At 33.4% G+C, this 16,541-nt stretch overlaps 1 protein-coding gene across 5 annotated transcripts; it reads right to left on the reverse strand.

Annotated features, from left to right (window-relative positions):
• Positions 1-1,654: 1,654 nt before the first annotated feature.
• On the reverse strand, positions 1,655-9,831 carry LOC109533621 (sedoheptulokinase). 5 transcript variants are annotated; one of them, XM_019898992.2, is made up of 8 exons: positions 9,665-9,831; positions 9,527-9,594; positions 6,993-7,221; positions 6,403-6,662; positions 6,074-6,339; positions 5,713-5,988; positions 3,658-3,853; positions 1,655-3,568 (listed from the first exon to the last, which is right to left on the reverse strand). In XM_019898992.2, exons 3-8 carry the CDS (start codon positions 7,209-7,211, stop codon positions 3,376-3,378), a joined length of 1,410 nt encoding a protein of 469 aa, XP_019754551.2. In that variant the 5' UTR covers positions 7,212-7,221; positions 9,527-9,594; positions 9,665-9,831; the 3' UTR covers positions 1,655-3,375. The 5 variants fall into 5 exon arrangements, with proteins under 5 accessions (XP_019754551.2, XP_048522595.1, XP_048522594.1 ...); XM_048666638.1 differs by having other exon boundaries at positions 9,377-9,594; XM_048666637.1 differs by having other exon boundaries at positions 9,047-9,594.
• Positions 9,832-16,541: the final 6,710 nt, after the last annotated feature.

The raw sequence follows: 16,541 nt of genomic DNA on the forward strand, positions 1-16,541 counted from the left end.
TTAACATTTTTAAAGTTGTTCATGGAGTAAGTTTGTTTTACTGTCAGTTTTCGGTCAGTTAAGAGCTAAAAGAAATGTTTTAACTTCCATTATTACATTGAATTTATTAAAAATGGCCCAATTTAACTCATTTTGGAATGAAGAAATGTGCTATATGGCTTCTGTTTATGCGTAAGAATTTTTTTAATAGTACATTAGACCGAAACAACAATTAATTTTTTCAATACAATTATTTATTGAAAGGGTTAATAAATGTCTTGAAGTCAGTGCAGACCAGTGTGAAACTTATTATGAAATAACAATTTTCAAACACTTGACTGAGTTTAACAAGTAGTTTGAAATAGTTCTTAACGTGTCTAAATAAATAAAGTGTTGTTTCATTGAAAATTCGAGCAAAAATTTTTTAATTCAGGAAGCATTTTGTTCAAAGTTATTTGACACGAGTTTAAAAAAATACTAGAATTCAATTAAATGTGAAAAATCTCGAAAATAGTGAGAGATATCGACTTAGGTCTTTGATTAGGAAATTTCGGAGAACGAGCTATTGCCGACAGAAAAGCTATATTTTAAAAGACGAAAAAATATGATGTGTTTAATAGCTCTCCCCTGAAAAACCACAAACACGTTTTTTAAATAAAATTACAACTTGTTAAGAATCTATTTTTAAAAAATTGACAAATTTTATTTTCACGCTATGTACCTCGCAAACTATTTAAACTTTGGAATAAAGAGCATTTGCCTAAAACTCATTATTTTTGCATAAACAACAAATTTTATCACATTAGTTGAGGACCAGCGACCCTGCATATACGGGATGTTCAAGTGGACGTAAATTTGTAAATATGTATGCAAGGTATTGTTAAGTAATTAATGTAATAATGTTAAAAAGTAATTTTAATTGAAACTCTAAGTAAGAAAAACACTTTCTTCCAAATATTGAAATATTTTGTTCGAATTTCTTCACGTAAAGTTAGCTAAAGCTGACAAGAAAAGTTTTTTTAATTGATGACAACTATTGTATAAAGATTTTATGAAAAATTCGATTTTTACAAAAATCTACTGAGATTCTAATTATGCTCGATCGAATAATTAACAAAATAATAAATTGCAAAAATAACACATGCTAAAAAGTATTTCCATATAGAAGAATATTTTCGAAGTAATTTTGCTTAGATTAGACTTTTAAGCCCGAAACCCAAATAAAAAATAATTTTAAGATGCTTTTATGAAAATAGCAATTTGCATCGAAATCAAGAAGAATCCTGGATAAACTGTATTATCCAAGCATAGATTTAAAAACAAAATTAGTCAACATCTTGTATAAATGAACAATGTAGCTTTCGCTATCGGTCAAATATAATACACTATACTATAATAATAAATAAAGTGCGAGTTTCAGGAGTGTTATATTCAGGCTAATATAACATAATAAATAAAATAAAGGATAAATAATTCTCCATTTATGTGTTGAGGTACCTGCGAAGTTTAAAACATATCACCCTGGACAATACCATTAGATAGTGGAGTGTATTCTGAACTATCCCAGGAGCTTTTGTTACACGACAAACGCTTAAGCGTGTAAAGCTCTGTTTTATCTACCCAATTTTGGCAAACAAATGTACAAACAAAACAGTTACGAAATAAAAACAATATGTAAACAAATAGAGAACAATATATTAAAGCATTGGGATGATCTACACAACTACACAACAATAACAACGTTTGTAATTTAAGGCGTTAATAAATAAGGTTTTTAACCCGTTCTCGGAAATACTCTCGGCCCTTAATGACGCAAATCCAGAGCGTTAGCCGTTTAAATTCGATGTTTTATCCGGCTATTGTGTCGGGTTTTTCTAAACTTTTATCTGGACCATTATAAAATCACGTGCGCTTTTATGGCCGATCGATTGGAAAAGCTCGATGAAAGACATATGTGAAAAGTTTTTCCCGATGATTCGAACAAAAGTCCGGAGATTGTTTTGGCACCGCGAGGTAGAAATGAAAATTGATTGGAACGCTGTTATTAATTAACGGGAAACACTAATAAGATCTACCAAGCCTAACTACTAACTGCATGAGATGGCAGAGAAGCGCAAACATTAATTGTGCCTCCTCGTTCTAGCTTTAATGGTCTAGCTGCCATAATAATTATTGAAATACGCAGTTCAATGATTAGTTAGTTACCCTGAAGCAGCAGGATTATGTAATAAATTCACACATTGTACATTGTGCTAAATTTCGTGGTAAATAACAACAACAACCCTGTAAATGCATCACTAGTAATTAACGCTAAACACTAATATTACTAAGGAATTCCAGACGACTGATTGAAACGTTAAATCTCACACAATCACAGTCGAAAAAACATCCCTTTTCAATATCCCTTAACAGTCGCTAATTAAATATTAACAGGCAAACGAAAAACAAATATAAAAACATCAGATAAGAGACGCTGAATAAATTAAATCATCTGGAACTTTTTCAGTAGATGGCCCATTCTACCCAATAATGAAGAATTGATTATTTGCGATTAGAAGGCTGAATTTTTTTAGATAATGTGACAATATTTTCCACAGAGTCCCAAAACTAATGGACAAAACTGAAAAAAATGTTTACTTTTTGCATCAACTTGTTATGAGAACTTTCCAACAGTTTGCTTAAAAACATTGGCTCATTAAAGAAAGATAGAAATTTGTTTTCAAACTGTTGTGAATTTTTTGTGCCGGAAAGGCAAAATTAAGTAGAATATGAGAATGCTTTTTATTTGGCTCGCCCCTGATTTGGATAGATTTTGCTTTAATTCAAATCGCTTCCTGTTTTCGAAATAAAAGCCTCAATTTCGTAATAGTCGTTAAACGCCATACTAAAGCTTTGATATGAAGAGATTCCAATATCCTCAGTAAAATAAAAAACACTCGAAAATATAAAAAGGCCACTAAAGGAGAGCTGAAAATGCGCCAACCAACTTGGAATCATGAAAAATTTGAATTTCACTACAAAAATGTGAATGTAGGTTATTTTGGAATAAACTATTTAAAAAATTAAGACATTCTTTTATTGAGCTCCAAAATGCGACATTATGTGATGATCATATTTGAAGGTAGAAAAACCGATATTTATAGATTGTTGCTGCTTGATGTTGTTTATCACTAGTTTTGGGGCATCCCGTAAAGTAAACCAAAAAATATTTTTTAAATATCTTCGTAAAAGACAAAGACAAAGTCGTTAAAAGTACTCGAATTGCATCTAATCCAAACTACAAATTTATGTGATGCGTCTTTTTGGGCTAAAGTGGAAAAAAGTTCCACCATCATTGTGGGTTTACCATCCCGAAATTCTGGTCCACATTTTTAAATAAAACTCCGTTTAAATTGTCTAATTAATTTGATCTATTAGAGCCACTGCCATTGCAGCGCCCTTTGCAGCATCTCCGCCCTTAGTGAATACTAAGGGCAGTTGATACAGATGCTGAACTTCCTTCTGAAGCACACTGTTTCTCGATAAACCCGACCCATTACCCACAATGCGTGTGATTTTCGCTTCTTGGAGAATTTTTTTAGGCATCATGCTAAAATAGAGGGATTTAGGTATTGGGTATTCTGGCAAATGAACGCATGCTTTGCTTGGGGGGTTTTGCGTAAATAAAGCAGTTCATACCTGTGCAAATTCTCTAACAATCCTCTGCAAAGCGCTCGGAAGACTTGTCCTAATCCTAAATTACCTACATGGATATTACGCATTGAAGCGCTAGCGTCTGGAGCATGTCGTTCTCCTAAGCAGGTGGGCGTTATTTGAAGATCTGATATCGCATTGTCGTCTTGGCTTAATGCAAGTACTTTTTCCCAGACTTTCGCTACAAAAGCAACATATCCAACTGTTTTAAGATACTTTGTATCCGGCAGCATTTAAAATTCCTAGGTCTTCAAGGCATAATTTTAATTTCGATTGAATTGAGTCGAAAATAAACTGTTCAACAAAATGAAAGATACACAGCTAAATTTGTCCTGGCTTTGGGAGTGGTTAACTTCTGATTGCATCAAGGTATTTGCTTTCTGTTCAGCACCAGCTGCTTCCTGCTAGAGTTTTAATGAAAATTGAGCATCTCAGGTACATTTTCTAGAGGGTGGCAGATGGAAAAATGCGACGTTTGGCATGCTCCCAGTAGGGCAAAAAAGGTTGTTTGGGTCCCAACACCGAAAGTTTGAAGGTAAACCTAATAACTCGAAATAGCGATTACATTTTTCGGCTCTCTTTTATTTACTGGGTTTTCTCAAAAAATCTACTTTTTAGTTCTTTTTTCTAGTGGTTTTCTGCTCTAAAATGTATGGTACTCTTTAGAATAATTATTTAAATATATTTCGTGCATTTATGCAACCTAGTGCTTGATATAGTATTTCGAGGCCACCCTGAAATTTTAGCCTTAACAAAATTCCTAGATTTTAAAACTTGGTTCAAGAGAAAAACACATCACTGTAACACGAAAAAGTTGACTGTTTTAAGACCACTCTGTAAATAAGTAAAATGAGTGAAAATTTTATATTTATTTTTCGAAATGTAAGCTCCAATTCGGTGCTTGACGTCGCCAAATATAAAGAAACTTTTTTGTTCACCTGAGAATAATTTTGACCAATTTTTCATTGTTTTATTACCCGAATTTTTATCGAAAATATGCACGGGTCAAAAAAGAATTGCACCAAATTACACTTGAAACAAAAATCAATTCGCTCTAAGTCCAGTTTCAAAGTTAGCCCAAATTTGTCAGTGTAACGTTGATTTTGTTGAGCAGTTTAGACGAATGAAAAATGGTTCCAAGGACAATAGGAATATTTTTTAAGATTTTCAGTCAGTAGCACAAGTAAACTGATTCGATCTCTACAACTGTATTTTCAGAATCTTGATTTCTGAAGCGTCTGCTTAAATTATGATTTATATTGGAGGAAAGGCGCACACAGGATTCTGAAAGTTTTCATCCATAATTTGAGCAAAAATTTATAAAAATTCATCAGGATTCCAAACGAGTTTGCAAATTGCAGGCACTAAGTTTTCAGAAGCATTTTGCAGCCAAAGAGAATGTTTTAATCCAATAATTAAAAATCTGTTTTCAATTTCTGTTAGATTGCGTTCATTGCATAAAGAGTAAAAAACCATTAAAAATAATATTTCCGAAATCGAAGGTAGGTATTTTAAAAATTAAATGGCTTCGACTCGTACGTTTTTCACAGCTTTTATGTGGATATTTCGTTCCTTGAGTATGCAGCCGATGAAAAAACTGGTAAAACCACACATTTTTCCTGGAAAGTAATTACCTTAAAACTGAGTTGCTAATCAAAATTGTCACCCTCGAATATCTAAGTTTAGGAAAAAATTCCAGTTGTTGTTGTCCAGCAAGTTATTTGGAAAAGATCATTAAAAAAAACAATTTTTACCGCCCTATTTTTCTGTTTCCGTTGACTTGTTGCGTTGACAAATTGTGAAATTGCATTATTTTTACCACAGAAATCTGCCATTATTTTTTTATGCTGTTTTATGCGACACTCTTCGTGCGTGCATTTAAGTATGCCGTTTCCAAGCTGAGTTAAAAAAAATGTTTGGAGCTCATTGGCGATTTATCAAGCCGGTTGATTATCGCATGCCTTAAAGTTCCACATTTTCCATTTTCTCCAACTGGCTTCTTACCGCTTCAAGGACTAACATCGGATCAACTATACTTACATTGTGGTACACTGAATCCCAATTCCAAAGTCCATTGTTGTAACATTTTTATAAAAGTCGCTAAACTATTGCCACCATTCAAAGAAGCAGCAATAGCTATGTACTGGTTTTGGAAATAAGGAAAATACTCGATAGAAGAACTGGCAGGCTGATCGGGAGGCTGATAGTTCTCAGCTACAAAAGTGATCTGAGCTGAAGTTGATATATTCAGAACGGCGTCTGAAGGGTTTTCCAGTGTCGATAAGACCGCACACTGGATATCACCATATCCCAGTCCTGGAACAAGTTGAAGAATTTTACTGAATATTTGTGTAAAAAATTAGCAAATTTGTGCAAAAACACCTGGAAAACTGCAACTAACCAATAGGAGTTCCTTTGGGAATACCATGCCAGCTATCGACTAAATTGCCGGCAGTTTGACGAGAATCCCGAATTTCTGGTAGCATTTGGACGGGAAATTCTGCCTTTTCCAGAATATCTGAGTTCCACGCGTTCAACTTGCAGTTGAAGTAGCCCCAAGAAGCCGCATTTTGATTCGACATTACTGGTTTATCCAAGTCGCATAAAATGGCAATTGCAAAATCGGTAATAGTCCCGGCGCAATTGAATTTCTGAAGTTTTTCTGGTCTGAAAACCCCATTCTTATGTAGAAGGTTACTAGTGTAATCGACTGAAGTGTAGCTGACTTACTTGTTTCTTACCATCCAGAACAAAGTGGCACATCCAAATCCGGTAGCTATTTTCAAGTGGCTTTGGGGGTCAGGAAGAGTGGCCAAAAATGCAGGATCACAACGATTATCCTGCCAAGTGTACAGAGCGGAAACTTTGTTTTTCTTGACATCGAATCTAACGCTTTTCTCTTTGCCGACAATTTCCCAGGCTCGGTCTTCTGGCTCACTTTTCCACAACATGACCCCATGCATTTGACCACAAATTCCAATTCTGCTGACCTGAAATTCGCAATTAATTGCTTCAGAAAGTGGCATTTGGATTACATAAACTACACATTCAGGTCCAGATAATCGGTTGCTTAAATTCCCATAAAATCAGCTTACCATACACAAAGCATAAACTTTCTAGTTTATTTTGCTTGTTAACAGCTACGAATTTACGACTTTAAAAATATACATTTTTCTTCTGCGGTTTATCCACATCTATTGAAGCCGATTTATTTACAGCGTTTCTCCAGATTTTTTAAATTTATCCCAATAGTTTCAATGGGATCTCGCTGATTGAGGGACAAAGGAATGGGATCACATATTTTGGAATACTTTACCTACTTTTTGCAGTAATTGCTTTGGTAGCTTGGCGACGCACATATTCACTGCTGAAATAATGGTGGAAACGTCCTGTTTGTTACCGCCAGGTCCGGTATCACTCGGTATATTGGACTGGGTATCTTTGCCATGCTGAGCTTCCACTGTATGGTCCTTTGTGTTTATTATGCAAGTTTTCACTGAAGTGGTTCCAATGTCGATACCCAGGAAGTATTGATTCATTTTCGTGTAACTAAAATAAAAATAGGATTAGAAAATTCAGTTTGTTTGCATCGAAAATCGGGTATAATTGAAACAATTAATCACTGGCTCAAAATAATTATGCAAAATGTACGGGGTAAAATGCTTCAAGCTTCACTGTTCTACGGTTCTGCCAGCTTGATAATTTTTCTTATAAATCAACCGATCAATTTAATTTTTGTCATTGATGGGAACGGCAGAACAGGCTTTTCGTTAGAGTTTAACGATTTTTTAACTGTATTTTTAGTGCGGTTTCAACTGATCAAAGTTAAATAAACCGTTCTGGAAAGTCGCATTAAACATCCTCATAAAATTGATACTGCGATTTAACTCAGATCATGAAACATTTAACCGCTTGTAAAATTACTTCCAATTAGAAACATTTCAAGAGTTTTAAAAATTTTCATTTAAATCTTGCTAAAATAATTTAATGATGTCGAAAATATTTTATAATAAATGGCTATTTTTGGAAATTGAGTAGCCTTCTAGTCCGTCTTATTTTACCCTTCCCTTTTTACGCAAGTGGTGTTTTCGATTTTGGGCTTTTAAACACATCACTATCACAACAGAATCATTATTGGGGCGTAAAAAAGTCAGTAGTTGAAATGTCCCGATATTCTACAGGAACGTAATGACGAAAATTTTGAAAAGAAATATCTTTTCCGGTCAAAATTAAAAAATTGTAGAAAAACTCGATGTTTAAGCAGTGACATGAAACTACATATTTCACTACTTATACAAATAAAGTTTGAATATCAGAACTATCAGAACTATCAGAAAATTTTGAAAATTCAAAAAATTCGTGGCCTTTTAAGAAGTTTTGTTGACTTTGTTCATCTGACAAATCTTATAAATTCGTTAAAAATTAATCAAAATAAAAAATACCCAAGTGGGAAAGAAAGAAGAAAAACTTATGAAGAAGTCTGATGATTTCTGCATACAAAATATGAGCTCTACCAATATCTCGATTGAACCAACGAAGAAAATCGGATAGAAAAACGACCTAAAACGTATATTAAAATGCGTAGGAAAAATGTTTAAAAAGTGTATGGAAATAAATGACGAAATCAGCACGTATGAAAATTGAACAATTTTAAACTATTCAAATCGTTTCGAACTGACTACAATTCGTTATGGAAACGCACATAAAACATAATTTATAGAAGACACAAGACTTTAAATTTGCTTGTAATATAACTTTGGTTTTGTTTGTGCCTTGACGATTTTATTTTTCATCTTTTAAAATTAAATCAAAAATTGTATTCATTATTTTCAACTTTAAAGTGCACTCAGTTGATATGTGGGGCAATTTTATACATAAACACCTTTCAGATTAATTCTCGTTCTTTATACTTGATTGAGGCGAGATTTGAAAATCGATTTCATCGAGTCATTTCAAGCAAATGATACTCGAATGGTATCGACATGAAAAAGCATGAGTTAAAATAATTAAAATTGAAATATTTGCGGCGCTCAAGGCACAACTAGAACTTTCCCAACTGCCTTGTTCAAAATATAGAACATATATTATACAGTACAGCCTAAAAATAAAGGAAAATAAAATTATAAAAATAATTTTTATTGCCGTTTCTTCTAACTAAAAAACAATGGCGTATAAGTAATTTGGTTCGTCCGCTATTACTTAATATAATATATTAACAGCGTTTTATAAAAACATGACTTTACTAATATAAGTGGAACTTGAACTATGAGCATTTTATGCCTGATATCAAATTACCTAATCTAAATTTAAATTAGTAGCAGCACCAATGAGCAATTAAAAATTAAATAAATGTTTCAGTCACGATAGTACATACGTTTGATGTTTCAACATGCTCACTAGCAAAAGTTCAGGAGAAACACACCCAGTCTAACACCAAAATATTAATTAAACTAAAAGCACCTGCACTTATACTTGGTATCAATCTATTTCGGCTCCCCTAGTCGCTCATATAAACAAACTACAGTATAAACACTTCCGATAGCTAATTTACGAAGCAACAATGTTTATTAAACTTATTATCTGCTCCTGTATATTGATCTGCAGATGTAAATGCACTAAACAATATTTGATTGAATGAAGATAACGAGTCATTAATGGTTCTCATAAAAGGATCAAAGTAATTACTCGTAAATCATATACCCACCTATCTAATATAAGTACATCAGCTTGTACCTACATGCTAGTTATATTTACTTAATTAGCTAGTAAAGCCAGTGACAGCTTTATTTTTTTACTGATAATTTTTTCTGTTAATAACAATATTTTTTGCCATATTTATGAAGAAATTTCTAACCGAATTGATCCCAACTGAGGTCAGGTCACTTTTCAATTAGATAATAGCAGCTTGCCCTTGATTCATCGCTGGAATTCATATTTGGCATCAAAATTAAGCAAAGGTGAAGCTAAAACTATCAAAGTTGCAGCTCTGTACCTGTTATTGGCCAGTTCCAAATTTAGAAAAGGACAGCAAAGACTTTATCTCGACAGTCAGTCTCAACCTATATTCACCTAACTCGATTAACCCCTTAACTAAACAGCTGAGATCCAATGACATTAGTGATATGATAAGCTTTGCAAGCCGACTAAAGATGCCCGCACTGTACGTTCTGCTGGATAGGACTACTTGGTCCAGAAGTCAATATCTTATGGGTTATTCTACAAACGAATCAAAAATTTGCTCTTTGGAAACAGAGTTTCGTCTACATTTTGTCAAGATTCGGTCAAATTTATTTAGTTCACCTCGATATCAGGAATATGAGTTTCTAGAGTTTCTAAATTCTGAAATACTAAAGACGCCAATAAAATAGTTGTTCTGTTTTTTAAAATAAACAAAATGTTGTTATGAAATAAAGTAATGAGAGCTCACCATCTGGATCTCTGAAAGATCCACCATACGCACCATTTGAATGGATTAATTTAGAAATGCTTTGAACCAAATTGGATATTCTGATTGTTTCTAACAACCTTGATAGCATTTTGGTATCAAGTATACAAATGATGTCTTTGGGACGATTTTTTTTAACATTTACGAAATAGTCTTCGTTTGATTCCTTTCAGCGTCACTACGATGGTGATTTTCCATTTCGCACTAATGATGAACCAATTTTGTATCTGTTTTCTCAATTTACGACTGCTTTTCCTTCTTTATATTTATTCTTTGCTTTCTATTGGTTCGTTTCTTGTATTTTTTGCAACCCTCGTTTTTGATTTAATGTAGGTGTTCAATTTCAAACAGTTTTGCAGGAGCAGCTTGGGCTTTTTACTTTAATCTGTTCTCAACTTCAATCCTAAATATTTCTTTCTCGGCGATTCATTCCTACAAATTGCAATTTCAATTTTAAAACTTTTGCCTTCAGTAAAAAGAACGTTGTTCAACAGATTTTCTAGTAAGTGGGGTATTTTGTTTTCTAAATTTTTCTTGTCCATCTTTTCCAAACTAGATTTCCGTTAGCTAGAATAATCATAAAGAATAAAGAGAAACTTACTAACCTAATAAGAATAAAGAATAACTTTTAATTGCATTTTTTAGCTTTATTCAGGCGTTATATATGCATATTTTGTCTAATTTTCATATATTTTGTTCTAATTTCGTATTGCTTCAAATATTTATTTCCAATGCCATGACGTTCAATGCTATCTTTCTTTCATGTCTTCAGTGTTATTAATACCGAGAATGTTCTATGCTAATGTTTTGTTTCATCCAGCTTCGCCTGCCTCATTCAAGAGAAGCCCTTTGTTCTCTTTATAATTATTTTATCTGCTATTTCTTCAGTTCCTACTTTTTCCTTTGTTGTCTTTGAGGTCAGTTGAATTTTCTCTTTTTTTCCTCTTCTTTGTTAATATATTTCGGTCAACAACTAATTTAATTCTAATGTACTTAGTGCTAATTTCATCGTATTTCGTTCAATTTCTATTTCATTATACAGTGATTGCATTGTGTTTATTGCAGAGAAGCAGTTTAAAAAGGGTATAATTTTTTTCTCTAAGTTGATTATTTCTTCACAGATGTTGGAAATTTCTGCTTGTGCACACGTGAAACTTTATATAATTTTTTTACGTATAAAGTTTATACGATTTTAGATAATAATACTAATTTGTCTTCTTTTTAATTTCAGTTTTCAACATAATGTACTTTTCATCAAATTTTGTTAAGGGAAAAAATGATCTATTTTGTTAGCCATTATAGATGCTTTAAGGGTCACTTTCAAACTTTCTTGCTACTCAGGAAACATATATTGACGAAGTCCCAACAACAAATATTACGTTATTGTACTGATTTTTACCTGATAGATTTGAAATAATTCTGCCTGAGCTGTTCATGAAATTATTTATGAATCAATAAACGTGTTTTTAAGCAGATTTGAAAAAGTACTCAAAAATAACCTTTCCTATGCAAAACATCGATTTAGAAAAGTGTCCTAAATGTAAACGCCGTTAGCATCTTGCCTCAGATAATATCCAGATAAAAGTTCCCGCTGAAAAGTTTATTCTAATGAAAATATTTTCGCTGTATTTCCTTTTCTTGTTGATGGAAATCGTTGGCGACATGCACTCCATGAAAAGTTGTAAATGATTTCCCCCCAGAGTGAAACCTGCAACAAGAGGAAATTAGGTCTATTATTTGCTGTTCTTTATACCAAACTACTTTTGTGTTACAAGGACAAGCTGATGTTTCAGGCAAAACATTAAAATATAAATTTTATTGTCTTCTGCTTGTTTGACTTTGTTTATTGTTTTTATTTGAGGAATATTCTCTATACGCGTCTATTCCAAAGACGCTTTAAGATGAACTTTCTCTAATCGACATGACGAAGACCAAATAAAGAAGTTCTCAACATACATAAGCGATAATTGCAGCAGATACAAATCTGCAGAATAGAGAGAAAAATCAGTTAAAAATTGCGGCAACGTAAATTTTCCACATTTTCCTTTTATATAAGTGACAGAAGCAAAATTTTTAGTATTTCAGAAAAATGAGCGAAAATGCATTGAAGCGCTCTGAAAACCGATTACTTATTGAAAATATTAAAACAAATTTAGTATTTGGATTGTTGCAATCTTCAGATAACTTTAAAATCTTTAATTCCCCAAACTTTCTGAGTCTTTAAGCGCAATTTGGCATTCAAATTTGAACACCCTGATCACAATCAGTACACTATCCGAATTACTACATGGGCAATCTTGTGATTGATCTAACTTAACATTAATGGCTCTATCAATTAATGATTATCAAGATAATTGAATTGCTGCAGCTAATATGGACTGACATTTATATTACTGCATGGATGTTGAAGTATTTCCAGTTAATTAATCGTTTGCTCATTTCTGGAAAAAGTACCGCAATATGCTGTTGTCACGCAAGTGAATCGATTAATGATTATTACCTACCCCTGAGAATGATCTTTTTATCGCACATTGTTTTAATAAATTATTAGCAATATAGACATGAGTGCTGTTTCCTTATCTCCTCTCAGTTAAACGTGTAGATTTACTTGATAATTCCAAAATAAACAAACGCAAAGTTTTTTAAAATAAAAACGTTATTACTGCATTGAACATTGCATTAATTTCCACTTTTCCACAATTTTCGCTACATTTTTTCGACTGGAGTGACGGTCGAGTTTTCCAACTAAGCTCCTTACTTGCATGTCATATAACATAACCTTCGACTATAATAAATCGCTTAATTTTAATGCACACGTTTCACTTGAATCAAAATCTGCAGGAAGCCAGCTTTCTTAACATAAATAAATCAACCTTCTGTTTACAAATTGGTAAATTCTGCGGCAGCGCGTTCTCGAAACACGTAATTAGATTTCCAGACGGATTAAAGCCCGTTTGACTTTTGAGCTTCGAGGCGAACCTGGCAATCAATTTTTTGCAGCCCTCAATTGCAACGGCTCTAGTCAAAAATAGTGCTCTATCACCATTTGGTTGGGCCCATGGTCGAATACACTTCTTTATATCTTGTTAAAATGCATGATTTATGTGCAGTACTTTACGAATCCAGAGTGTGTCAGGAGAGGAGAAAAGCGCCTTAAATCGCCTGAAGGATAAAAATTGGGGACGTTCTTCAATTTAATGTTCTTGCTTTTGATGATGGACAATACGTTTCAAAGCTTACTCAATGAGAACGATTCAGGTTGGTTAAACTGATGTTTCAAGTCAGATTAATAGCGAAAAGCTGAAATGAATGTGGCGAAGAAGTTGGATGGTTTGGGAAGAATTTTAGTGCGAAAAATCCGATAATTCATACAAGATAATATCGTGTCAGTAATGAGAACGCAAAAAAAGTGGAAGCAAACAAGTAAATAATATTAAATGAACTGTATTAAGAGTAAAAATAAGCCAACAAATGAAGAATGTGAATATTGTAACGGCAGAATAAGAACTATTTTTGGGCAACATCACTAGATTAATGAATACCCAGCAACAGCATAGTTGGCGTTGTAATTTATTGCTGGTAAAAATTGAGTTTAGGAAGTTCAGTTTTTTTACTTTCCGCCCTAAGATATTGAACAATTATGTAAAATAGGCCTGGAACTCAGAATTGTAGCGTTGAAAGTTATCCATTATTGAATATATTCTTTATGATTCCTTACGAAAGCTAAATATCAATTTTGGCTTGATTTCTCTGTGTTTTAATCATTTTTTTGCCTTAGTAAGAAGCGGTGGAAAACAAAGTTTTATTCATTTATTTATTTTGCACTTAAAAGTGCGTTGTTGTTACTAGTGTCTGCTTATTTACAATATTGTACTTTCACTGTTGTTTACGTATCATTTCGCTTTTCTGCAGTGATTCTGCAATGATATTATTTCCTGATTTGCATTTTCAATTTGATTTTGTACTTTGTTACTTTTACCAGTTGTTTCGTAAATCCCAGTTTTCTTAATTGCTTAACTAAATTACTCACTATTCTTATCTTTCGTAAGATTCCTCTGTATCTAGATTTTTTCTCTAGCGTTCGTATTTATTACATCATAGGTAATAATTTCATGCAATTTCTCACAGATTCTGTAACGATATTTTTGCAAGCGTGAAAAAAGGTTTTGTTCTCCTAATTGCCGGTCTCCATTTTATCATTTTATTATACAAAAACGGTGTTATTTCTTCGGGAAACGAACAAAACGCCTGCAAGACTCATTCTATTCAGACATAAAACATTAATACTTTACAAATTAAAGTTATTTGATCCTGTTAGAAGATCGCGTAGTTTAAACTTGAAACCCTTTCTTAAAAAAACCATTAACCGTTTAATCCTCATTTTTTATCACTTTTTTATTTTGCCAAAACTGTATTCTTATTCAATTTCCGGAATTCGGATTTTTGTTCCGTATTGTAAATGTGAATCATTTTTATTGGTCCAAGTTTCTCAGGATTATCTTCATTTTACTTTCTTCCACATTGGAAAAATATTTCCTTGTAATAATCTCCCCATGTCTCCAACATTAAGAAGTAAATTCTAAATCTATTTTGCACCTGGCGGTTGCGCTATTTCCTCGCATAGTTTTGAATGGTTTTTAGCGGTTTTATTGAATTTTTATTTTAAAACTACTATTCGAAAATTGCCTTCTTCATTTAACCTCATATTTTTCTGAAACGGTCCGCATCAAATTTGTGAGTTTCTTCTTAAAAAATTGACTCAACCCCATGCCCAATACCTATTTATATAAAGGCCAAAATACCAAACATTCACAATCATTGACGAGATTCAAATGTTTTATGGCAACTGGGCAAATATCCGGTTTCAAATGTGAAGAGCCATGGAAAAGTTCTTTGTGAAAATGAGACCCGAAAATTAAAAACTCTCGGCCCCTCTCGATTTTAATTAAAACTTTTTGGAGCCCACTTGAAATATATTGCTATATTGCCCCGCTATCAATGCACGCTCATATGGAAACTTTATGCATGGTTACATTCTAATAAGTCCTTGCGGTGTGAATTTTAACATTCTTTATTTCAGTATGGATCTGCTGCAGTGCTTTTATAGGTAAGTTAACAATCAATACAACTTATTTTTACTTGTGGAACTAAAAGCAACGTTCTGTCGAAAGTTTTATTGGCGTTGACCGCACAACATCTGAATTAGGGCTACGTACAAATGGTAGACTTACAAAATAACAGTAGTTATTATTGGAAAGAGACTTAGAAAAGTCGATAAGTTGGTGGGATGACTTCAAAAATACTCCCTTTAATAAAGGGGCCAACTTGGAAAGTTCTGAAATTTCGGTTCCAATCGATTCGCATTTGCCCTGAGGTACACTCTCTGTATATATACACATAAACATGTAAATTACGCTCAGCTCAACTTCTTATTCCAAATAGAGCTCGCAACTGAATACAGCGTGAATAAAGCGAGTTTTCCTTGCAGTTTCCGTGCAAGTCCAATTGTTTTGAAAAGCTGATTGCAGCGAGAGGGAAGAGAGCACAGTAACGAGGTATTGTGTGACAGGGATAAAGCACAGCAAAACCGTAAATTCCCGATAGTCTTCAGGCCTGATAAAATTAGTTGGTTTTTCATTGCGCTGAAATTGATAGATTTCCAGCTGGAAAAGTATTGCAAAAAGTCGGTTAAAGGAGAACCATTTTTCCAGTTCGAAGTCCGATGTTATTTTTATTGACGGGCAAAATTAGGTTTTACGTAAAATCGGACCAGGAAAACTATTCCGAGAAAATGCATGTCACCGCTCCAGAGGAAGCTTTCGGTTCTCTAATTCCCCCTTTTTAACTTATCTTCCATTTACAGCCCACAATCGTGTTATGGGATTCCAACTCGTGAGAAATTACTTGGGACAAGTTGCAATAAGTTTGCCGACTTTTCCGAATAGTGGCCGAGATTTCAGCACCTTCTTTCTATATGTGACAGCTCTGGTTGTAATAAAATAAAGTTTTTTCAGCAAAATTTGTTGGTAGAGCGTGCTAGATATCCAATTGAAACTTACAAATTATATTTTAGGACTTCTCGGAGGAAATGGATTGGAAGCTAACAAGTCGTATTTCAGTTTCCATTCGATTAATTCCACAAAGAAATAATCTTCTCGCAGTAAACGTTGAGTTCGCTCTAAGAAAATTGTTAAAATCGCGAATGCCCTTAACTCCAACTACAGCAGCTTGCTAAGTAAGACCAGCGAGAAGGAGGCAAACATTTTTAATTCTCATCATTAAATTCAAGTGGATTTGCCTAAAAGCGCACGTAAATTGCAGGTGGAATACTGAGTAGTCTTTCAGTCTGCCTGTCACATTGGAATCGTAGTCCAAGTGGATCACGTCCAAGACTACTCAACACAAGTTCTATTGTCGCAGGGTT

The sequence above is a fragment of the Dendroctonus ponderosae genome, unplaced genomic scaffold (genome assembly GCF_020466585.1).
Source record: "Dendroctonus ponderosae isolate FM_Combo_2020 unplaced genomic scaffold, Dpon_F_20191213v2 Dpon_F_20191213_5, whole genome shotgun sequence".
NCBI classification, from domain to species: Eukaryota; Metazoa; Arthropoda; class Insecta; order Coleoptera; family Curculionidae; genus Dendroctonus; species Dendroctonus ponderosae.